At 41.6% G+C, this 25,979-nt stretch overlaps 1 protein-coding gene across 1 annotated transcript in view; it reads right to left on the bottom strand.

Moving 5' to 3' along the window:
* The window catches only part of RNF169 (ring finger protein 169), an 83,985-nt gene extending 58,562 nt beyond the window's left edge, over positions 1 to 25,423 (bottom strand). The window contains exon 1 of the mRNA XM_012745036.2: positions 24,892 to 25,423. Coding sequence (XP_012600490.2) covers positions 24,892 to 25,399 — 508 coding nt within the window. The 5' untranslated portion in view covers positions 25,400 to 25,423. The remainder of the gene's footprint in view (positions 1 to 24,891) is intronic.
* Positions 25,424 to 25,979: the final 556 nt, after the last annotated feature.

The following is a 25,979-nucleotide window of genomic DNA, read 5'->3' as shown; positions in this document are numbered from 1 at the left end:
ATGAAGAGATCCTACTTGGGTCTTACCCATACTGAAGTTCTTTTTTTGTCTTGAGACAAAGTCTCACTCTGTTGCCAGGGCTAGAGTGCCGAGGCATCAGCCTAGCTCATAGCAACCTCAATCTCCTGGACTCAGGCAATCCTTCTGCCTCAGCCTCCCGAGTAGCTGGGACTACAGGCATTCACCACCATGCCCGACTAATTTTTTCTATATATTTTTAGTTGGCCAATTAATTTCTTTCTACTTTTTTTAGTAGAGAAGGGGTCTCGCTCTTGCTCAGGCTGGTTTCGAACTCCTGACCTTGAGTGATCTGCCCACCTTGGCCTCCCAGAATGCTAGGATTACAGGTGTGAGCCACCGTGCCCAGCCCGGCCGCCTGGAATTAAGGTAAGGTGGTTAAACCTATATATGTTGAGGGTTTCATTTAGAAATGTTACCAAAAGCTATATGAGTAGAGATGCTTGAATGAGGCATCCAAAGGAATAATCAAAGAAAAGCAAAAGAGGACTGCACACAGAATGGCTTACAGACTGCACACAGACTTGGCTTACAAGTCAGGTAAAGGAAGATAAGAAACCAGAAAATAAGGCAACACAAGAGAAAGAGCCAACACAATTAAAAAAAAAAAAAGCAATACTGTTTATGAACTATAGCATGGCAGAGCAATCAAATCAATTTGGTTAGAAGGAAATCCTTACTAAAAGATCATTTGAAGATGTAAGTAGTCACCATAGATTAGGAGGTTAAAGAGGGAATGAGCAGAGAAGAGGACAAAAGTAGAGAAAATTCTACTGAGAGAGTAGAGAAAGGGATATGATAAAATGAACATGCATGATCCGAGTCCTAAAGAAATTCATAATCTAACAAGAAAAAGAAAAACATACTTGGGTGATGCAACTACAAAATGTCAAAGTTATAAAACCAAATACCTAAGTCCTGCACAGAACAGCAAGAGGTTGAGGTATACAACAGCAAAAGAAAGACAATAAATCAAAGTACATCTTCTACAACTAAACATACATTAAGTGCAGAGATACATCAGAAACAAGAGACCAGTATCCATATTAATCTCAAATGTACCTGCTTATACTACCCACTAAACTTTGAACCACCACAGTCAAATGAATATGTGAAAGGAGAAATTTTAATTAATTTAATTTATGCACACCATTTAGAAGTTGGAAAGTAGAAATATGAAGACTGAACTATAAATGTGTTCTAATACCAAACTAAAGTGTTTTCCGTTTTATCTATTTTGTGGTTTACTCTTTCTGATTCTCCAAGAGTACAGATGATAGCCAAGTACCAACTGTCTTAAACTTACTTACCCAATTTATAGAAGGCAATATAAAAAATGTTTACCTGGGAAGAAGAGGAAGTACACAGAGAAAAAGTTAAAAGCTAATAAAATTTAACATCAAATTTTAAGGCTGCTTACTTGAGTACCATACTCATCACCAATAAATACTACCATGGTAAATTTCACTGAGTTTTTCAACTATCCTTTGGCAAAGAACTAATCAAGTTAACATGTCACAGCCCACATAACAAGAACTTATAAAATGCTTGTACCTTTTGACCTAATAATTTAATTTCTGGAATCTATCTAAGAAAGTCATCTGAAATATTTTTTTTAATTACATAAAAATACTTCATTGCAATGCTGTTCATAATTGCAAAACAAAAACCAAGAATAACCTAAATGTCCAATACTGTGGGAACAGTTAGAGTAATTATAGGTAGTCCATACAATGTACTATTATTCAGCCATTAAAATTATATATTTTTAATACTATGAGATATTGTTTTAATAAGATGGGAAACTAGGTTAAATGAAAGATGCAAGTCACTAAATTAAATATGTCTTATAATCTCAAACATGAAAAAAACATTAAACACAGAAATGGCAATAACATGCTGGAAAAAGAAACACTGATATCACAGAACTCACAAATGGGAAAAAGAAAATATTAGTGATAACATATCAAGTTACCATATATAAATGTGTAAGAATGATGGAAACAGTCACCAGAGATTAGTAGGTTAAAGAGGGAATGAACAGTGAAGAAGGGAGGTGATGTGGGAAGGGAAAATACACAAAGAAAAGACATGAAACCCTTTCCCCAATGCATTTATAATGTAGTTTATTAGCTAGAGCTATTTCATAAAAAGTTTAAAAACAGAATCAAATAGCTATGGAGATGATGTCAGATGCAATGTCACAAAACAAATAATTGCCAAACGAATCTTACAAACAAACGCTGCAGTAAGAGTCCATTAGGAGAAAGAGAACAGAGCTGGGAAGGAGAGTCAATGCTTTCAGAAGATGAGATGAAGCTGGATCTGGCCTGCTGATGTAGTTTGCCAACTCCTGGGTTAGAGAAAGACAAATTAAGACAGTCAAGAAAAACAGGATTTGCAAAAACAGGTGTCAGACAAGAGTAGAGTCAAAGCAAGTAAGGTTCCTTGCTGAATCAAGAAACAGCCCAAACAACAAGTCTTTGCTGTTAATCAACCTACATTGGATCACCACAGTCAAAGCAACAACAGGCACATGATAAAGGAGGACATAGGTATAGGCATGCTGCTGGCATGAAGGCCTTGGACCACAAGAACTTTTATCCCAGGCAGACCGAGACCATGTAGTTGTCCCCACTACCACATCTACCCACCACAGTACAAAATCCTTTGGACTTAATTACTGCCCTGTTTGAGGCAAAGAATTATTCAAATAGTCCACAAGGCAGAATGATACCAAAATTAGAAAGAATGCAGGATTTGGAAACAGACAGACTTGCATTCAATCTACCACCTACCAGTATTTATCTCAGCTAAGCCTGTTTCTTCATCCATACAATGGGAGTAACACCTACCTCAACAGAGTTGCTTACCTCATCTAATCCTCTCGTACCTATTTGGTACAAATTCTGTGTACATTCAATGGTAGCCCAACTGGCCTCCCTTTCTTTCAACCTCTTTGTCTTTCATCTTCCTCCAACATTGCTTTCCCAGTTCTTTATAAAGGAGACCTGACCCTAGCACCCTCCCTCTTAATAATTTTTACTGACTTCCCACTGCCTCCAAGATTTATAAATGGGACCCAATCTACCACTCCAGCTACATCATCTACCATTCCTTCGACAATCCTTTCCTCTCTAGCCTTTACACATCTCACCGTTCCTAGATATGCCACACACTGTCTCCACTAGGACTTTACATATGTCACTTCCTCTTCCTGGAATGATTTTTGTCTTTCTCACTATATAACGATTTCCTACTCATACTTTAAAACTCTGTTCACTGCCCTTTCCTTTGCAAAGTTTTCCGACTAACTGAGAGAAAATTACATTTTTTGCAGGCTCTCACAGCATTCAACACTTATCTTAATTGCAGTAGCATTTGTTACCTGTGTTGTAATTACTTGACTCTGCCTCTGACTCCCTAAACTTGAAGATAGTGATGATCTCTAGGTAAGTACATATCTCAGTGTCAGTGGCATAAAAAAAAAAAAAATGTTGAATGAACCAATGAGAAAGAATGCTTTAATGCCAGCACCATTTTGCATCATGGTCCTTTAAAGAATTTGCTTTCTGGCCGGGCGTGGTGGCTCACACCTGTAATCCTAGCACTCTGGGAGGCCAAGGCAGAAGGACTGCTCAAGACCAGGAGTTCAAAACCAGCCTGAGCAAGAGCGAGACCCCATCTCTACTAAAAATACAAAGAAAGTAATCGGCCAACTAAAAATATATAGAAAATATGAGCCGGGCATGGTGGCACATGCCTGTAGTCCCAACTACTCAGGAGGCTGAGGCAGGAGAATCACTTGAGCCCAGGAGTTTGAGGTTGCTGTGAGCCAGGCTGATGCCACGGCACTCTAGCCCAGGCAAAAGAGTGAGATTCTGTCTCAAAAAAAAAAAAAAAAAAAGACATAATCCCTGACCTCAAAGAGCTCAGTGTAGTGCCAGAGACAGACACACAAAGAACTGAAATCCAGTGAAATGAGGAATGCACAAGTTCAAGTAGTGGCACAAAGAAGGAATAATAAACTATTTAAGTGAGAAAAAATTTTACAGAGCACTTATGTTTCACTTTGGTCTTAAAAGATGAGTAAAGTTTTCCAGGTAGATAAGAAGGAAGAGTATTCTAGGCAGAATAATCGTAGGTGACAAATGTCAGAAAGTTTCAAAATGCATACTGTATTCCAAGAACTCTAAGTAGTGTAGTACAACTAGAACTTGGGGGAGGGGAGAAAAGGACCCAAGAGATGAATTTGAGAAGTTTAACCTAAAAACTTAGAAATAATCATGGTCTTAACATAACTTGAATACTAAAAATAGGAAAGCAGATTTGGATTCACCAAAAAAGAAAACTTTAACAAAACTGAGAACCCAGATATAAAACCATCTTCATATAGCAATCTGATCTTTGGCAAAGCAGACAAAAACACACACTGGGGAAAAGAATCCTTATTCAATAAATGGTGCTGGAAAAACTGGATAGCCACATGTAGAAGACTGAAACAAGATCTGCACTTTGCACCTCTCAACAAAAATCAACTCATGGTGGATAACAGACTTAAACCTAAGGTGTGAAACTGTAAGAATTCTAGAAGAAAATGTTGGAAAAACTCTTATAGTTATTGGCCTATTTAAAGAATTTATGAAGAAGACCCCAAAGGCAATCACAGCAACAACAAAAATAAATAAATACGTCCTGATCAAATTAAAAAGCTTCTGCATAGCCAAGGAAACTATCATGAGAGCAAACAGACAACCTACAGAATGGGAGAAGATATTCGCATGCTACACATCCAATAAAGGGCTGATAACTAGAATCCATATAGAACTCAGTAAAATCAGCACGAAAAAATCAAACAAACCTATCAGAAAGTGGGCAAAGGACATGAACAGAAACTTTTCAAAAGAAGATAGACTAACGGCTAACAAACATGTGAAAAAAAAATGCTCAGTATCTCTAATCATCAGGGAAATGCAAATCAAAACCACAATGAGATATCACTTAACCCCAGTGAGAATGGCCTTTATCAAAAAGTCCCAAACAATAAATGTTGGCATGGCTGCGGAGAGATAGGAACACTCATACACTGCTGGTGGGACTGCAAACTAATACAACCTCTGTGCAAAGCGATATGGAGATATCTCAAAGAGCTAAAGGTAGAACTACCATTTGATCCAGCAATCCCATTACTGGGCATCTACCCAAAAGAACAAAAGACATTCTATAAACAAAACATCTATACTCGAATGTTTATAGCTCCACAATTCACAATTGCAAAGATGTGGAAACAACCAAGTGCCCATCAATATATGAGTGGATTAATAAAATGTGGTATATGTATACCATGGAGTTCTACTCAGCCATAAAAATAATGGTGATCTAGCACCTCTTGTATTATCCTGTATAGAGCTGGAGCCCATTCTACTAAGTGAAGTATCCAAAGAATGGAAAAACAAGCACCACATGTATTCACCATCAAATTGGTATTAACTGATTAACACAAAGTGCATATATAGTAAACTTTCAAATTAAAATTGTTCAAAATAGAGAGCAATGAGTACAAAGTCACCAGAATGAGAGAAGTATCCCTATTCATGTATAAGATCAATACCTCAACTGGTGTCAGATCTCATCTTCCCTCACCTCTTCGCTGACTTAGCTCATTCAGTTTTCTCCGCTGTCTCTGGCACCATCAATCCCTCTCTGCTATGATCATATACAAATCTAACATACAAACATGACTTGACGTCACCTATCTTAAAAAGAAAACACTCTTGAGCTCTTGTCCCCCCTACAAGTACTGAACCATTTCTCTGCCCCCTTTACAGCAAAGTCCTCCCAATAGTTATCTATGTATTTGCTGCTTCTGTTTTCTCACTTCTACTTCTCACTTCAACCCATTCAATTAGGTCCTTTGTTTTTTTGTGTGTTCTTTTTCCCACCACTCTACAAACTGCTTGCTTGCTTATTTGTTCATTTTTGAACGAATAAGACAGAGTATCACTGTGTCACCCAGGCTGGAATGCAGTGGCATAATCATAGCTTACTCTAACTTTGAACTCCTGGGCTCAAGCAATCCTCCAGCCTCAGCCTTCTGAGTAGCTGGGACTACAGGCGTGAACCACCACACCGGGATAGTTTTTAACTTTTTCTGCAGAAACAGGGTCTCACTATGTTGCCCAGACTGGTCTTGAACTCCTGGCCTTAAGTGATCCTCCCACCTCAGCCTCCCAAAGTGCTGGGATTACAGGGGTGAGCCACCACACCCAGCCCAAAACAGCTCTTAATAAAGTCACCAAGGAAGACCTCCAAGGGACTCTGGGGTAGACATACAGTACAGGCACAAAAGAGTTCAATTGGATAAGTATAATCTGATAAACAGAATCTTTACTTAGCCTAACAATTAAAGATCTTTAAAATCAAAATGGCTAATACTTGCCTTACTGAAGTTATCAATCTGGGATAAATTGGCCCAGCTTTAGCATACAACTATCTTCACAGTAATACGATCCATTTCCTCCAGAAAACATGAAAAAATAGTAAGACGTTGAAATCTGGCCACTATGCATTATCTTCATCAGAATGAATAATCAGCAAACATGATTCTTTGCTTTCTTATCTCCATAATAATTATCTAACACATTGTAATCTAATCTAAAATACTCAGGTACCATTATTAAGTGTAAAAGATAATTTTTCCTTAAATCTTCCTCCTTTTTACATTTTTGTTTCTTCCAGCCCATCCTTTCTGAGAACCCAGTTCAATGCCTTACACACAGTAGTAACTCTGTAAATGTCTATCAAGTAAACTATAAAACCTAGCACATAGCACAAAATAAATTCCACAAATGCTAATTCTCCCCTCTCCAAAACCATTCCACCTTTAAGGAACAGTGCACAAATGTAGTAATTGCCGCATATCCCACATGAACAAGTTTACCTATTTCTTTATGTCCTAAATACCTGCATTTTAAGGGAATCATAAGAATAAGGGACCTGAAGAGAACATTGAACTTCAGATACTTACAGGGGTCCTCAAATTTCTTAAACAAGGGGCCAGTTCACTGTCCCTCAGACCGTTGGAGAGTGCGCACTGCGGGCCCAGGATGAGTCGGCTGCTAAGCAAGACAGGCAGCAGCGGCAAAAATACTCAGAGGGCCGGATAAATGTGCTAGGCAGCCCGCAGGCCATAGTTTGAGGACACCTACTTTACGATATATGTGAGTGGTATCCTGAGTCAATAAACCCTTCCCAGTCTCTAAAATCAAAACACTGAAGTGATTAAACATAAATCTGACCCTACATAACAGAGGAAAGTAAAACCATTTCTTTATCCTTGATAGAGCTGGAGCCCATTCTACTAAGTGAGGTATCACAATGGAAAAACAAGCACTACATGTACTCACCATCAAATTGGTATTAACTGATCAACACTTATGTGCACATATAGTAGTAACATTCATCAGGTGTCGGACAGGTGGGAGGGAGGAGGAGGGAATGGCTATATTCACACCTAATGGGTGCACTGTCTGGGGGATGGACACACTTGAAGCTCTGACTCAGGTGGGGCAAAGGAAATATATGCAACCTAAATATTTGTACCCCTGTAATATGCTGAAATAAAAGAAAAAAACATTTCTTTTCCCAATCCTTATAATTAAAAAACTATATATAATATTTTTGCATAGAAAAAAGTCTGGCAAGAAATAAATAGCTGTCTCTAGAGTGAGACAAACAATAATATATAATGTTTTACTTTTTTCATTGTGCATTTATTGTTGTTTTTCTATAGCAAATTCCAAATGGCTAGCAAGCCTCTAAATCTGGGCCTTGCTCTCTAGAAATCCATTTGGCACACTTACTATCATAACGAGCTTAACATTCTTTCACAAATGTTGTCTTACTCATCTTTGTATCCCCAGCGCCTGGCAGAGTGCCTGGCACACAATATGTGATATGTGCTCCATAAATACATACAAAATGAATGACTGCATATAACAACAGCTAATATTTATTAGATATTAACATTTGTTCTCTATAAACACTTTGCAGGTATCATCTCATTTAATCCTCACAACTCTAAATATAACTTCCTTTCATTATTAATTCCATGAAAGAACAGTCTACATTAACTGATGTATTTCTTCATTTCTCACTCCTTAACCTATTGAAATGACTATTTTTGTGTAGCTTTTTTATTTATGCAAATGGCACAAAATGATAATATCCTTTTGCAACTTTTTCACTTAATATCTTTCAAGATTTACCCATGTTGATACATAATGACCTAGTTCATTCACTGGTAACAGTTGTAGAAACCATAATTTACCCCTTTATCTCTTCTCCTACCAAGGATAATTGTTACTACCTTTTTCAGTCCTACAGTACTGTAATGAGCATAATTGTGACACACACACAATTGTGTTTCACTTGGGAAGACTCCTGTTAATAGAATCACTGTATGGCAAGGAATATCTCTCTTCAACTTTAATAGGTATGGCCAAACCACTCTCCATTGTGATTGTATTCCAACTTATACTCCCCCAGCAGTACATAAGTTCCCTTAATTATAATTAATCAGTAATAAATTATAATCTGATGGCATCTCATCATTGGTTTAATTCGCATTTCTGATTGCTAATAACGTTGAACATCATTCCAGATGTCTATTGTCCTTGCAGTTTTCCTCTTCTATGAAATGCCTATTCAAATCCTCTATTTTTCTAATAAGGCATATGTTATAGTGATATGTAGTTCATATATTTTGAGTAACAATCTTGTCAGTTATTTCATTGCAAATACTTTCTCCTAGTCTATGGTTTCTCTTCTTACTTTATCTCTTATCATTCAGCTTTTAGTTTTAACGTGGTCAAATTATCAATCTTTTCCATGCTTGTTTAAAAAGAATGTATATTCTCTAATTGGTAAGTGTACGGCTCTATGTATGTGTAGTAGATCAAGTTATACATTGCATTTCTTTTCTTTTAGTGAGCACCCTTAAATTTTTAATATGCATCTGACTTAAAGCCTAAAGTTAATCAATGTCTCTATCCTACTACTGAACTACTTATATAAATGGAACTTCAGAACTCTTTAACAAGAATTATTTTTCCTCTCAGCTTACATTTTATCCTTGCCTAGTATTTTAGTTCCACTTTCGTTTTAGCCCCCAACAAAGTAACCATAATTATTTTGTTTTATACAGTCAACGTTGGCCAAGATTACCTAACTTCTTTGTTCATCATGACTTCTTATATCTTACTTACTCCCCTAAATTACATTTCTTTCTTCCTGCAGCACATTCTTCAGGTTTATAACAGTTCTTTCAGAAACAGTGTGGTAAATTCTCTATATTTTTTTCTGAAAATACCCTCACTCTTGAATAATTTACATGAGTACTAAATTCAGATCTCTCAATACTCTGAAGATATTTCTTTTTTTAATTTTTTTTTGCAAGGCCCATAACTTCAGAATTTTTTTTTTTTTTTTTTTTTTTTTAATGATCCATCTGCAGATTCATCTATGGAAACCTTTTTAGGACTTTTACTTCCTCTAGAAAGTCAAGTTTGACAGTCTTGACAATCTTCTCAGCGCTTTGCCAGGGCCGTGGGCTGACCATGGCTGGGCCCATGCAACGGCCTCACTAAACCATCCAATCAGTAGTAGTGGCAGGCAGTGTGTACAAAACGTAGGGACTTAATGCGAGCTTATGACCTGCATTTACTAGGAGTTCCTTGTTCATGAGAATAATTGCAATCCCCAATCCCTATCAGTGAATCAGGTTCAATCGGTTACCAGCACCTGCTGGCCAAAAGTAAGCAGATGCTGAACCAGGTAACGTAGCATATGTGCAGCCCTGGACATCTAAGGGCATCACAGACAAGTTATTATTGCTCAATCTCAGGTGGGTGAATGCCACTTGTCCCCCTAAGCAGTTGGGGGACACCCACGGCTTCGTGGTGGCGTAACTAGTGCATGCTAGAATCTTGTTAGATATTGGGATTAACCAGACAAATCCCTCTGAAGATATTTGATTTTCTCTGGCCTCTCTTGTTAAAGAGATATGTGCTCTCAGTCTAATTGCTGCACTCTCTTTCCTTTTTGGTTACATTTAATAGTGTCTTTGGTGTTCTGTAGTTTCACTGTAATCTGTTTAGTTGTGAGTCTAGAAGTTATATAAATGTTCCATGCTTGTTTTAAAAGAATGTATATTCTCTACTTGGTAAGTGTATGGTTCTAACGTGTTTAGTTGTGAGTCTATAAGTTTTATAATGTAAATGTTCCATGCTTGATTTAAAAGAATGTATATTCTCTAATTGGTAAGTGTATGGATCTATATATGTGTAGACCAAGTTATACGTTTTTGTTGTTAATTCTTGCTAGAGCCTGAGTCTTAAACCTAAAGATTCAAGACTTGTTATTAATTCAGAAAAATTCTCAAGTCATCCTGTCTTCCAATTCCACATCTCCTTCATTTTATCTATTTTTCTCCTGGAATTACTATTAGATGTTGGATCTTCTTGATCTGTCCTTTTTGCTTCTCTTCGCCTCTTTCGTATTTTCCTTTAACTTATTGTTTTGCATTCTCAGGAATTTCCTTATATCTCCCATCTTACTGATTTTCTCTTTATCTGTATAAACTATTTTTTGTTAGTTTTTTTCTTAACAGATTTAGGCGGTACTAGTTGAATTCCATTACATGTATATATTGTACAGTGGTCGGTGTAAACTATTAACTTACTGAGCTTTTTAACCTAACTATATTTTTCATTATGTTTAGTTTTTTAAAATGTGCCTGTTTCATAAGGTCTTATTCATTTATTGTTGGAGGCAAGGACCCTCAAAGACCCTCAACTCCCCTATGACTCATCCTATGCACGGGCTTCGCCCTGGAAAATTCCAGCTATAGCTCCGAGAAGAATGCATTCCATGACATGCTGACCACGGAATGCTCCAGGGAGTGCTGACTACAATTGTTCCCGACCACCTGCCAGGTTGGGGTTGAGTAATCAGTCACAAACAGCTTCGATACCGATACCGATAAGACGCTGATTGGGGCTGATTAACCCAGACCCAAGCCCCATCGTCGCCCCACTCTATTTTTCTGTTTCTACTTCCTTGTTTCTGTATGCTTATAAAACCTACTAAGAATCCAAGTAAAGTAGACCTTGACAACCCTTTGCTTGATCTCGTTCCTTTCTCTCGCCCATCTCTTTCAGCCACGGTCCCCCTTGACCCCAGGAGTAACAGAAGGTCCTGCAGGCCGGGACAAGTGGCGCCCAACGTGGGGCCTGAGGTACAGACTTTTGTCGGATGCACGCGGTTTACAGACAGTTCTCCGGAGAATCCCTGAAGAGACCTCCTTTCTGCCACTCACAGAATCGACGGTCTGGTGAGTAGAGTTTTTACATTGTCATCCCATCGAGATGGGCCATTCTTTGTCTAAAGAGGCCGTTTTTTTTTGTTGTTTTTTTTTTTGAGACAGAGTCTCGCTTTGTTGTCCAGGCTAGAGTGAGTGCCGTGGCGTCAGCCTAGCTCACAGCAACCTCAAACTCCTGGGCTCGAGCGATCCTTCTGCCTCAGCCTCCCGAGTAGCTGGGACTACAGGCATGAGCCACTATGCCCGGCTAATTTTTTTTATATATATATCAGTTGGCCAATTAATTTCTTTCTATTTATAGTAGAGACGGGGTCTCGCTCTTGCTCAGGCTGGTTTTGAACTCCTGACCTTGAGCAATCCGCCCGCCTCGGCCTCCCAAGAGCTAGGATTACAGGCGTGAGCCACCGCGCCCGGCTAAAGAGGCCGTTTTTATCAAGGATCTCAAGGCCTCGCTCAGAGAGGGATTAGAGTTAAGAAAAAGGACCTAGTAAAGTTTTTTGTGTTCATTGACCGTGCTTGTCCTTGGTTCATTGTTGGTGGACCTGAAATTCACCCACGCAAGTGGCAAAAGGTAGGCAGAGATCTAAACAATTTACTTCTAAATCAGGGCCCAGATGCCGTCCCTGTATCCGTTTTCTCGTACTGGGGACTAATCAGAGATATTGTTGAGGGAGCAGATTCAGACCCCAATAAAAAGCAGCTGCTCTCAGTAGCAGAATTCTGCCTCCGACCCGTGTCGCGGTCTGCTTCGAGAACATCTTTAGAGGCGACCGGAGGGTCGGCTTCTCCTAATGATCCTGAGAGACCAACATGCCCTTCCCATTGCCCCTCGGTTCGTATTAATATGCCCCCTCAGGACCCCTCGGCTGAGCTCCAGACATCTAGGGACCAGCCCCCGATTAGTAGGCCAGACACCAAGACCCTCTATCCTCCCTTACCCAAGGGCACAGCCCCTCATGCATTCAATTACCCGATATTCAAGAAACAACCCCTCCGAGAGTCCTTCGACCCCGTAGAAGAGGCAACCCTCGAAGAGGAGGCGGCCCGATATCACGATCCCGAATGGCCGCCTCCTACCGTGGCCCCCCATAGACATCCTCCTTGCGCGCCCCAAATTTGCGCACCTTCGTTAATGCCTCCCCTTACAATGCCCTTACTTTTGCGTGCCAAAAAAGACTTAAGTCAAAGGGTTACGCAATTAAAGGATGTCTTACAACTTCAAAAAGAGTTTGTCCAGCTTTCCAAAGACTTGTCCTCCCTCCAAGATACGGTTAAAAATTCGGTCTTCATTAGCCACCCACGTCATGAGACCGCCCAATCACACGCCACCTTAAATAAAAAATCCTTAAAGTCCTCCCATAAAGCCCTAGCATTCCTGGTAGTTACCAGGTCTAATAGGCAAGGAGACCTTGCCGCCCCTTCTTCTAGCCAGTCCCTGCCCCAAGATTCAGATAATGAAAATACAGAAGAGAAAGAAAGGGAAAGCGAAAGTGATGACCCCCCGGAGGAGACAGTCCCAAGGCCCACTGCAGAACCCACTGAATTTCGCAGGCTAAAATTTAAAACCCTAAAAGAACTAAATTCTGCTGTTAGGATGTATGGGCCCAATGCACCCTTTACCTATTCCCTCCTAGAGGCAGCCTCAGGGGGCGGCTACCTGCTCCCCGGAGAATGGGTCAAACTAGCACAGGCGGTCCTTTCACGCAGACAGTTCCTCTCTTGGAAGGACTTTCTCGACCGCTGTCAGACCACGGCTGCTAATTTAAAAAACCCCAATTCTGCATCTTGGACCCTTGAAAAGCTTAGCAGACAAGGGAGATTTGCTACTGAACAGCGCCAAAAGAGACTCCCAATTGGACTTTTGTCTCAGACCGCCACAGCCGCCTTCAGCACCTGGCGAACACTTCCCTCTACGAGATGTTCTTACTCCCCTGACAAAAATCACCCAGGGAGCTCAAGAGGGTTTTAGTGAATTTGTGGGCCGGCTTTTAGAGTCTGCTGAACGAACCCTCGGACACGAAGATGAGAATAATAGGCTTATTAAACAATTGGCCTATGAAAATGCCAACAGTACTTGCAGGGCCATCCTCAGGGGTAAACTCAAAAATAAAGACCTTAATGACATGATTAGAATGTGTAATGATGTTGACCCCTTCGCCCATAAGGTATCGCAGGCCATACAGCTTGCAGTTGGGGCCGCCATCCAAGGGACCACGGCACAGAGGGACTGCTTTAAATGCGGTCAACCAGGGCACTTTGCGAGGCAGTGCCCCCTAGCCGTCTCCTCTGCTACCCCTAACTTCAGTGAGCCGCCAGGCAGGCCAGCCCAGCCCGCCTCCCTCTGTCCTCGCTGTAAGAGGGGAAAGCATTGGGCCAATCAATGACGCTCCAAGACTGATGTCTTTGGAAACCCCTTGCCCCCCCTTTCGGGAAACGGCCTGAGGGGCCAGCCCCGGGCCCCCTGTCCTATTCAATTTCAGTCAGCCTCGGGGGAACAGCCGACAAGAGAGCCCTCAGACTCTAGACTCCTCCGAGCAACCACAGGGAGCGCAGGAGTGGACTTGTGTGCCTCCTCCGACACAATATTAAGACCTGAGGATGGTGTTCAAATTTTGCCCACTGGCTCCTTTGGGCTCCCCCCCCCCCCGGCTAATATGTTCTTTTTTATTCTGGGCCGAGCCTCCACCACTCTTGCAGGGCTCATAGTTCACCCCTCCATAGTAGATAGTGACTTTACCTGGGAAATTAACATCTTAGCCAGTGCGCTTACCGGCCCTGTGTGTGTCTCTAAGGGACAGCGCTTAGCTCAGGCGTTACCCTTGCCCCTTAATACATCCTTCCCAGCCACTGCCTCTAACCGAGATGCTTCTTGCCCTGGCTCTTCTGATCTCTATTGGGTCCAAGCTATCACCAAAGAACGGCCCACCCTGCAGCTAAAATTAGATGGTAAACTTTTTGAAGGCCTTCTTGATTCAGGCGCCGATTCCACGGTTATTGCCCAAGACGCCTGGCCCGATTCATGGCCACTGCAGCCCTCCCTTACGCACTTACAAGGTATAGGACAGTCTAGAGATACTCTCCAGAGCTCAAAAATCTTGACATGAGAAGACTCTGAGGGAAACAGAGGTACCACTCAACCCTTTGTAGTCCCGAGCCTACCTGTTAACTTATGGGGGCATGATATCCTTGCACAAATGAATGTCATTATGTGCAGCCCCAATGAAGTTGTAGCCAGCCAAATGCTTAAACGGGGATTCCTCCCAAGACAAGGTTTAGGCAAAGAGGGTCAGGGACTAAGAGCACCCTTGACCACCCTCCCTAAGTCAGACAGATCAAGACTAGGGTTCAAAGACCATTTTTCGTAAGGGCCATTGATCCCCCTGCACTTCAGGCAGATAAAATCACTTAAAAAAGTGACTCCCCTGTCTGGATCGATCAGGGGCCCCTCCCGTCTAACAAGCTAGCCGCAGCTACAGCATTGGTGCAGGAACAATTAGCTGCCGGACACATAGAGCCCTCTACTTCACCCTGGAACACCCCCATTTTCATCATTCAAAAAAAGACTGGCGCTGTGGCTCACGCCTGTAATCCTAGCTCTTGGGAGGCCGAGGCGGGCGGATTGCTCAAGGTCAGGAGTTCAAAACCAGCCTGAGCAAGAGCGAGACCCCGTCTCTACTATGAAAATAGAAAGAAATTAATTGGCCAACTGATATATATATAAAAAAAAAAAATTAGCCGGGCATGGTGGCGCATGCCTGTAGTCCCAGCTACTCGGGAGGCTGAGGCAGAAGGATCACTCAAGCCCAGGAGTTTGAGGTTGCTGTGAGCTAGGCTGACGCCACGGCACTCACTCTAGCCTGGACAACAAAGCGAGACTCTGTCTCAAAAAAAAAAAAAAAAAAAAAAAAAGACTGGCAAGTGGCGGCTGCTACAAGACTTACGGGCTGTTAACCAAACAATGTTTCCCATGGGGGCACTCCAGCCTGGTTTGCCTTCACCCGTAGCCATCCCCAAAGGCTACTATAAAATAGTCATTGACCTAAAAAATTGCTTTTTCTCCATACCATTGCACCCAGATGACTGCAAACGCTTCGCTTTCAGTCTCCCGGTAGTAAACTGTATAAGACCCTCTCCGCACTTCCAATGGCAAGTATTGCCTCAAGGCATGGCCAACAGCCCTACTCTTTGCCAAAAATATGTAGCTCAGACAATTGATTCTTTTAAAATTCAACATCCTCAGCTATATATAATTCATTATATGGATGACATTCTTCTCGCTGGGGCCAATGAGGCAACCTTACATCAAGTTACCATGCAGGTTGTCTCGGCCTTACAAGCTCGAGGCCTCTGCCTGTCCCCTGAAAAAAATTCAGGTCTGCCCCCCTCACCTGTTCCTAGGCTTTAAATTGTTCCCCAATAAAGTCCTCTCTCAAAAGGTACAGATCAGAAAGGACTCTCTTCAATGCCTTAATGATTTTCAGCACCTTCTAGGCGACATTAATTGGCTTTGCCCATATTTGAGACTCACCACAGGACAGTTAAAACCCCTATTTGACATCCTGCAGGGAGATGCCAATCCAACCTCTCCCCGCTCCCTAACTAAAAAAGGGCAGCAAGCGCTTAATTTGGTCCAGCAGGCCATAAATGCCCAGGCCATTGGCTACTTCTCCCCCGATTCCCCCTTGTACTTCATTGTCCTCCCTACCCCCTTTTCGCCCACGGGACTCTTTTGGCAGGGCAAGCCTCTTTTTTGGGTTCACCTGTTGGCTTCCCCCCCCAAAGTCCTTCCCACCTACCCTTATTTAATAGCTAAGATTATTCGCTTGGGGCGAGAAAACTCCCTTAAACTCTTTAGAAAAGATCCAGATATCATAATACTCCCTTACAATGCTTCCCAAGTTCGGTGGCTAATACAAAATGATGATGATTGGGCAGTTAACTGTACGTCTTTCCAGGGAAAACTAGATAATCATTACCCCCCTGATAAACTAATTCAGTTCCTCTATCAGACACCTGTAATATTTCCCAAAAAAACAAGAGTCTCCCCCATTCCAAGATTATTTACTAACGACACCAGCAAACTCAGATGGGGCCTGGAGACCCATGATGGCCTAACACTCAGCCAAATCACAGGCCTAGGCCTTTGCCTTCTTAGCCCAAGAATGGGGCTTCCCCCCGCGCCCTTAAAGAAAATATGCAATCAGTAAATTACTGTCGACTCCACCTTTCAGTATATTCAGGCATCTAACACCTCTTATTTTGCTTGTTCTTCCGGCCTTACCCCGCATGTAGTCACTGCAACGTTTCTTGAGCATAGAGAATATTGTGTGTTAGTCATGCTCTTCCCCAGACTCACTGTACATCCTGCTGACAAATTGCTCAAATTTTGAGAGCGCGGCACCACAACGCCCCGGGAAAAAAGGGAGCCCATCACGGCCATAACACTCGCAGTTGTTCTAGGCCTTGGTGCCACAGGGGCTGAAACAGGCATAGCCTCTCTAGTCACCTCCAACCAGCAGTACCTGCAGCTCTCTGCTGCCATCGATAATGATCTCCGAGAGCTACAGCAGGGCCTAAAATATCTCAAAGAATCCCTCGCTTCATTTTCTGAGATAGTGTTACAAAATAAAAGAAGTCTAGACTTAGTGTTCCTCCAAGAGGGAGGTTTGTGCGCAGCACTTAAAGAAGAATGCTGCTTCTACGCAGACAAAACAGGTCTGGTAGAAGATAGCATTAAAAGAGTCAGACAAAGCCTAGAAGATAGGAAAAAACGGAGAGAACAAAGTGAAGCATGGTATCAAAATTGGTTTTCCGCATCCCCCTAGCTATCCACATTGCTTCCCAGTGTCTTAGGGCCGCTTGTAGGTTTTCTGTTGCTCCTCACCTTTGGGCCTTGGGCATTCAAAAAACTAACTGATTTTGTCAAGTCACAGGTAGATGCAGCCACACAAAAATCGGTCTCCGTGTTTTACCAACGGCTAGAACAAAGAGGCTCCAGAAAAGACCTCTGTAGAGAGTCTCCCAATACACCCACTAAAGGTCCGAATTTCTCAAACCTTGCCTCAGACATGGAACGCAGTTGGTTCCAAAGGCTGTGGAGACGCCCATGACGGGATTATCGCGATGCCGTGTACCAGATGCACACCCCGCCGACGGTGAGGTGACTCCATGACGGGAATATTGTAGGTCCATGCCCGGGGCACACTTCATAATAAAAAGTGCCAGAGCTAGATGCCACCTACATATCCTAAGACAGAGGCCTCACCTTCACGTTAATCGCCTAATCTTATATTTGGGGTGCTGGTCGCGGAAGCCCATCGCGTAGCCTAAGACAGGCTCTCCACCCACCTATATAAATCTCCCTCATATTAATAAAGAGAGGGGGAGATGTTGGAGGCAAGGACCCTCAAAGACCCTCAACTCCCCTATGACTCGTCCTATGCACGGGCTTCGCCCTGGAAAATTCCAGCTATAGCTCCGAGAAGAATGCATTCCATGACATGCTGACCACGGAATGCTCCAGGGAGTGCTGACTGCAATTGTTCCCGACCACCTGCCAGGTTGGGGTTGAGTAATCAGTCACAAACAGCTTCGATACCGATACCGATAAGACGCTGATTGGGGCTGATTAACCCAGACCCAAGCCTCATCATCGCCCCACTCTATTTTTCTGTTTCTACTTCCTTGTTTCTGTATGCTTATAAAACCTACTAAGAATCCAAGTAAAGTAGACCTTGACAACCCTTTGCTTGGTCTCATTCCTTTCTCTCGCCCATCTCTTTCAGGCATGGTCCCCCTTGACCCCACGAGTAACAGAAGGTCCTGCGGGCCGGGACAATTTATCTGGATGTCAATTAATTCTTTAACATCTTTAGCCGCTTACAATATGCTAATTTAAATTATCTTTCAAACTGCCATTCTATTATCCCAGTTCTTAGAACTATAATCCTCCTGCTTTTTGTATCTGCTGATTCTCATTTTTGGTAGAAAACTATTTCTTCATGTGTTATCATTTTTAATTATAAGTTCATTTTCAATTGGGCTCATTTCTTCTGCAAGAATCCCTTGTGGTCCAAAGTATGGTAGTATCTCTCAGAGTCTAGTTTTTCCCTTCTCCAAGAGACTCAAGGGTATCACTAGTTTGGAACCACTTTTTATACTGATTTCTCAGCATGGGAATACCTGAGCCTTAAAATATAAACTCAGATCCCAAATGTGAGCAAGGTATAGATCTTATGCTTCAATTTCTCGGGGGAATTTTTTTTCCATTTCCTCTTTGCATAGAGTCCAAGTAAAATCAAGACAAGATTTCTTGGTATCTCCTGTGTCAGTAGCAAGATTTTTTTCCAGCCTACCCTTTCACCTAGAATGCAGCACATCAAGTGAGCTTTATGCAGAATTCTTCATTCTGGTTCCTTTTTGCACATGGTTAAAACTCCACCTGCTAAGAATAGAAAACCCGAAACAACCTCTCAACCCACTCCTTCACCCTGCTCCAGGGCAACACAGCATGGGCTTAAGGGCTTACAGTTTTGGTTTTTAGTTCCATTTTTGTTTCTAGAACCTGGAGATTTTCTTGTCTTTCCTAAAAGTTTAGGAACATATTTAAGGCCAGGTATGGTGGCTCATGCCTGTAAACTCAGTGCTTTAGGAGGCTGAGGCAGGAGGACTGCCTGAGCTGAGGAGTTTGAGGTTGCAGTGAGCTATGATAATGCCACTGCACTCTAGCCCTGGTGACAGAGCAAAATCCTGTCTCAAAAACAAAAAAAGCATTTCAAATAATTGTTCTTTTTATCCAGCTTTTCTGGATATTTGTAGTAGAGGAGTTTTCAGCTTATTTTAGTTAGCTATCTTATTAAAAAGAGAATTTGGGCTCTCCATTCCATTTGCTACATATCCTCAAGGGAGTGATCACTCTAAAGTGTAAAGATGAATTCCTCTTTGAAACTCTTCAGTGGATCCTCACTCCTTAGTATGGCATGCAAAGTCCACTACTATCCAGCAACTGCCCATTTCTGCAATTCAACATCCTTTCACTCTACCATGTACACTCTATGCTCTAACCCAAGGGTCCTCAAACTTTTTAAACAGGGGGTCAGTTCACTGTCCCTCAGACCATTGGAGCGCCGAACTATAGTTTAAAAAAAAAAAAACTATGAACAAATTCCTATGCACAATGCACATACCTTATTTTGAAGTAAAAAAGCAAACGGGCAAAAACACCCACATGTGGCCCGCAGGCCGTAGTTTGAGGACGCCTGCGAGTCTAACCACTCTTATTTACAATCTCTAGAACTCTCCTTGTTTCATGTTCTTATGCTTTTAAATGTACTGATTTCCCTCTCTCATCTTTATTCTGCACTCATTCACTCAATGAGTACTCATGGTTACATGTCAGTCTTCCACTGAAGCCATTACAGATGCAACCAAACTAGGTTCTCTTCTTCCTGAAAACAGCTAACGTTTATTGAGCTCGTTACATGCCAAGCCTTATAGTAGCTCATTAGTTTTTGACAGCTACTATTACATTTATTATACCACATTTCAACTCTATATCTTCTCAACTACAGTTTGAGACAGAATCATGCCTTACCCCTATTTGTAGCTCCAGGGCCCAGTACAGAGATCCTCAAATTGTTACTAAATTAATGAACAACTGAAGGTAACATCCCCACAGCCAACACTTTAGTCCAGCCCCCTTCATCTCTTGCCTGAACTACTAAAATAATTCCCTAACTAGACTCCCTTCCTCCAAGTTTCTACTCTCATGTTCCTTTTTCCAACCAATATGTATTCTTTATAAATTACATTATGACGATACATTTCACTACTTAAAAATTTGTAGGGTTCCACAATGTCTATAGGATAAAGTCCAAAGTTCTTTTAGCATGGCATACAATGCCCTTCATGATCTGCCATCTGCAGTCTCTTCTCCACTGCTTCCTCACTCCACTCTGACCTCCTGTTTTACTTCTTGCCAGTTAATATCCGAACACCTTCTTGGATGTTCCAAGCACCTTCATGCCTCTGAACATGCAGGCTCTTCTGCCTCACTTGGTGAATTCCTACTTTTTTCAATATACAGTTCAAATGCCTTCCTCAGGTTTCCTCCAGATTCCTAAACTGTTAGCATTAAGCATTTACCTCACGTAACACTTTGTATTGTTATTTGAGTGTGTGTTTCCCCAACCACACTGTGGAGTCTTAAAGAATAGTGACCGTGTCTTACTCACCATTTTAATTGTATCATCTTGCACAGAGTGTGCCCCTAAAAATGCTCACTGAATTAGTGGAATAAAATCTGACAAACAGATCCTACATCGTGTATTCAAGCAAACTCAGACATAAGTGAATTCAAGGTGGGCAACTCTTCTAAGATTAACTGGAAGTTAGACGAGGAGTAGAAATATAAATGAACAAAAACCTCCCAAATTCCTGCTGCTCAATGCTGAATTCTATGGACTGGAGATATTCCCTCAATAATAATTAATGTTTAGTTGGTAGAATACATGGTGACATAATCTCACCAAGAGTTTTAAAAAACACATAAGCACAAGGCAAATGTTTCCTGCACTAGTATAACACATAAGGACACTCTCGAATTCTGGAATATATGTCATTAAGGATAATGGGGGTGAGTCATTTTATACATTTTAAAACAAATTCCACAGACAAGGGAAATTCCTGTCCTTTTACAAGATAATCACATGGTCTCATTATTTATTAGTCCTAAATGTAATTTAGGCTACACACATAGCAAACATTGTCTGCCAACTACTTGTTTTTCACAGAAAGAGGAAATTTTTTAGATATATAAATGTTAACCCTAAGTGATCAGGGAAATTGAGATGGGATAAAGAGAAGGGATAAATGAGGCAGCATTCAATGTCTTTTATTTATTCAATTTTTAAAATGTACTTTTAACATCACAAATTTAAAAAAATTTAAACTGTCAATTTAAAAGATTCATATGCCTGTCTAGCTTTTCTCTTCAATCATTACCCATGATAGAAAAAGAACTGTCGTAAAAAGTAAAAAGGTCTTAGTTTCAAGTTCATAGGCTATATAATTTAGAATAATCATCCTTGATTTCAAATCAAAAGACTAAATGAATTCTTAAAATTCTTAAGAGGCTTAATTTGTCATGGGATTTGAGGGAAAAAAATTAAAGCTTAAGAGTAGCTTTAATGTATAGTTCTAAATCTACCTATGTACACCTGTGTGGTAAATATGTTTTTTAAATCAATAGACCAGGACTGTCTCTAAATTTAGAATATAAGCTCCATGAGAGAGGGATCTTTAATATTTCATTCACTGGTATTTCCCAAGGACCTAGAATAGTGCTTGGTACAGAGTAGGCACTCATTACATTATTCCTGAATATTGCTGAAGATGGTCCAAATATTAAGTATATCAATATATACAATGAGCTGCAGATCCTCAAAGAACATGAAGCTGAAGTCTGAATTCATCTTGAAATGATCACTGACATAGCCTTCATCGGATTTCACAAATCAACAAGAACTGATATATCAAAAAGGAAACTGACAGTGCATGTAAGAATTAAAATAAAACATTTACGCAGGAGTCATTAAGGCTCTGAACCTTAAAACATACCAAGAAGCTGGCAAAAAAACAAAAAATGTGAACAGTGCAACCAAAATTTTCTGCAAGCATAAACTCTTACACTTTTTTCATAGACAAAGCAATTCCAAAAGAGAGACTGGACTTTAACAAAATTTAAAAAAGAATTGGAATTTCACTTAAACACCAGTGAATTTACTACAAAATTTCATTTCCAGTATTATATAGCTGGTCTGACATTTCCTTTTATCAATTGACCTCACCATGTAAAAAGAATATCATTAAGCAATATACTTCTGAATATTCCTAACATTGCTAATTCTGTTGCTATTTCCCACGTATAAAAACAGAATGTAAATATTTATAAAACTGGTATTTTCAATTTTCTCTCTCAAAAGCCATCATGAGCATTTCACTGTGAATTAGGCTGTTTCTTTCAGCTTTTGTTTATCTACTATTAATTCATGTAAATCTTTAACTGTCTTCTCTGTTCTGTGTCTCAGTTTTCTCTTCTATAGAATAAAGGCTCAGAATTAAAACAATGTTTCTTAGCCCTTTTTCTTTTTCCCCAACCCTTTGAGAATCTGGTGAAAGCTTTGTGACCCCTCCATAAAAATACACATACAAATTCATATAATGATTTTATAAACAATTATTTATAATAGCAAAAGACAGGAAACAACCAAAATATCCACCAATAGACAGTTAAGGAAATGACGTTATATCCATTAAATGAAAATTCATATAACATGAGAAGAATGAAGAAATTTTCTATGTACTCATATGGAAAGACCTCCATCATGTAATGTTAAACAAAAAAATCAGTTACAGAACAGTGTATATAATAGACAACCTTTTGTATGAAAAGGACAAAAGTAAATACACTTGAATTTTCATGCAGATACACAAACTGTGGAAGAATAAACAAGACTCTTTGGTGGGAGTGGGAAACTTTTTACTACATACTTTCTTATAGTTTCATTTAAATCATATGAATGCACTGCCTACTAAAATTATAAATTAAGAAATACTGTACATAACTGCAAGAGGTTCAAACAACCCATTGAAGCTAAAAGATAATTTCCAAGCCCTAGTTCAGTAATATTTTTCTACACTTCTAAAATTCTTTAAATAAGCATGTAATTGTACATACTCAACTATCCAACAAGAATATTTAGGAAAAATAGTTTTCATTATGATCCTCACACAAACATATGAAGTAACTAGTGGGTACTAAGTGACTCTGTAATAGATCCTAATTTGGGATCTCATTTTAGATAATTTTCCTTAATCAATGGATACACTTTATAACAAAAATTTCTTCAAGGGAAAAAAGTTTGCACAAATCACCACGCCATAATCCTTCTCATAGTTCAAATTTCAGGTATGATATTTCACAAGGGACTCCAAGCTTATGAAAACAAAATAAAAATCTCTATTGCATTTGACCATATAATCAATAGCACTATTAAGGAGACCACAGAAATACTTATAATTTGACCATATTCTCAGAATTTGAAGCAAATTAAATAGCATACGAGATCAACACATGGCATCCACAGATTAGATAGTATTTGAGAAGAACTTCATCCTTGATTTGAGCAGGAATCAGGTGGAACTGGGTTTTCATCCTTAGGCAAGTTACTTAATCTCTCTGGACCTCAGTTTCATCTATCACATGGAAATAAAAATAGCTATCTAATAGGGATACTGTGAGCTTAAAAGGAGTAACAAGGAACACAGAAAGTAAGATGCAAGTCCCCTCAACTCCAGAAACAAAAGCAAGGTATCCTAGGACAATGGCAAGTTTCTCCAACTGCTTTAACCAAAACAGATTGCATCCTGAAACCTGTAGTTTCTAGGGACTGCACTTTCATACACAAGCAATGCCTCCTTTTCCCGACTGAAAATAACACATGCCAGAATTCCCAACATAAAAGATGCAAATATCTGGCTTTTCCTGATTTATGTGTCTTGAAAATCTCCGCCTATATAAGCATTTTTTATCAATGTTCACTGGGTGTGTCCCAAAAAGAGTCCTAAGTTATAACGCAGTCATGTTTTCTGTTTTAAATAGAGCATTTTCTATCTCAGACCAGAACCAAGGAGTGGCAGGCTGCTAGTGCTAAGAAAGCCAAAGAAGTTCAAGGCAAAAGTCCTACAACACTTAATTGCCATGATGATAAGAAGGTGTCAAGGAGATAGAAGCAGCCCCTGCCAACCAATCTTTGTTTCCAAAACTTTTAAACCCAACCCAGCTTTTTTGTCAGGCACTACTGGAGCTTATTGTTAGTACCATTATAAATATAAATCATTGTCATTTATTGCTTCCTAATTATGTGTCAGGCTCTGTGCTCACCATGCATTTTTCAAGATTTTATTAAAAGAACCGCTGCACATGTGAGCTCATTCTCCCAACCCACTCAGCTCTCAGGTCTGAAAAGCTCCCTTTACATCCTCAAATTCAACCTGTCCCCCAAACTCTGGATCCTTCACTCCCCTCAGTGACACATTTGGGCCCAAAAGCCACATCTCTCCAAGCAATACGACCCCAAGCTCTTCATCCAACACTAAACCAAGCACTTCTCAGATCTTCCAGGGCCCCTCCCCCTCCACACACCAATTCCAACCTGCCCCTAACTTGTTCCAAGAATTGTTTCCCTCCAAACTTCTGACTCACGTAAAGGCGCGGGGTCCCCTCACTGCCCCTCCAAATCCAACGTGCCTGTACTCCATTCTGAAGTTCAAAATCAGATACACACTGCACCTGGGCAGAGCCCGGGCTCCAACCCCACGAGAACTCTCCACACCCGCTCGAGCAGGGCCCGGGACTCTCCACCCCCTAACCAGGCCCGGCTGTGGCGCGCTCGGCCTCGGTCCGACCCCAAGAGGAGGAGGGGAAGCTCCACCTGGCTCCGCGGGCGCGGCGCGCGGCTCCTGCTCCGGCCTGGGCCCCGCAGCGGCCGCACCCCCGTCCCGGCGCGGGCGGCAGCGCTCGGGCTGGCTCCGGCGGATGCGTTCGCCCAGCACCTCCGCGTCGGCCTGGCTGTCGTCGCGGGCCCGACGGCGGGCCCAACCCGGGCCTCGGGCGCGGCAGCGCGAGCAGCCCGGGCCAGCCGCGTCGGAGGCGCGCTGGGCACAGCCTCGGCACAGCGAGTGGCCGCACGGCAGGGCCGCCGCTTCCCCCGGAGGCTCCAGGCACCCGGCGCAGCCCGATACCTCCGGCCGCGGCGGCGGCGGCGGCGGCGGCTGCAGCAAGGGCGGCGGCAATACCAACAGCGCGGACCCAGAGGCCGCGCCCTGAGTCCCAGTCTTAGCTGCCGCCATCTCGTCACAGCGGCCCCGCCGGCCCCGCCGACTCAGAGCTGCTGCCGCCGCCGCTGAAGAGGCCCGAGTACTCGGACCCGCCGCCGCCATCTTGTTTCCCGTTTGAAGAGAGAGTCCGTTGCGAGGGAGAAGAGTAGAGGGCGGGGCGGGGCGCGGCGGGCAGTGCTCTCTACATATTCATAAGGGGGCGGGACTTCAGTGAGCCCACAGGCGGTTCTCCTCTGACCTGGTTGGCGGGAAGGGACAATTCATTAATATTTATTAGTTATTATTTATATATCCGGTCATCAGCCTCGCCCTCCAGTGTCTGCAGTTTCCTCTTACTGAAGCAAAGGAGGCTGAGCACTGAGGGGATTTATTTAGAAATTTAGATTGATAGTAAACTTTAATTACGAAGTAACTACACTTATTTATCCTGCAATACCTTGATAAATGAAGCTAAAGTGAGTGAGGAATACGTGAATTATCCAGAAACCTGTCCTGATGTTTCATTTAATGTGAGGGCCTGATCGGTGTAGCTGTTGTGCCTGAAACCAGGCCTACTGTAGTAACTAACTGCCACAAGTAACAACAGCCTCTTGTTAGTCCTCTCTCCATATCCCTTCCTGCAAACTCCCCTCCCTTGGCTGGCAAAACCACACTTTGCTGTTTTTTCCCAGCCCGTTAGCCC

Source organism: Microcebus murinus, chromosome 4 (assembly GCF_040939455.1).
Source record: "Microcebus murinus isolate Inina chromosome 4, M.murinus_Inina_mat1.0, whole genome shotgun sequence".
In the NCBI taxonomy this organism is placed as follows: Eukaryota; Metazoa; Chordata; class Mammalia; order Primates; family Cheirogaleidae; genus Microcebus; species Microcebus murinus.
The sequence above is the reverse complement of the archived record's forward strand: the minus strand, read 5'-3'. Positions and strand labels throughout refer to the sequence as shown.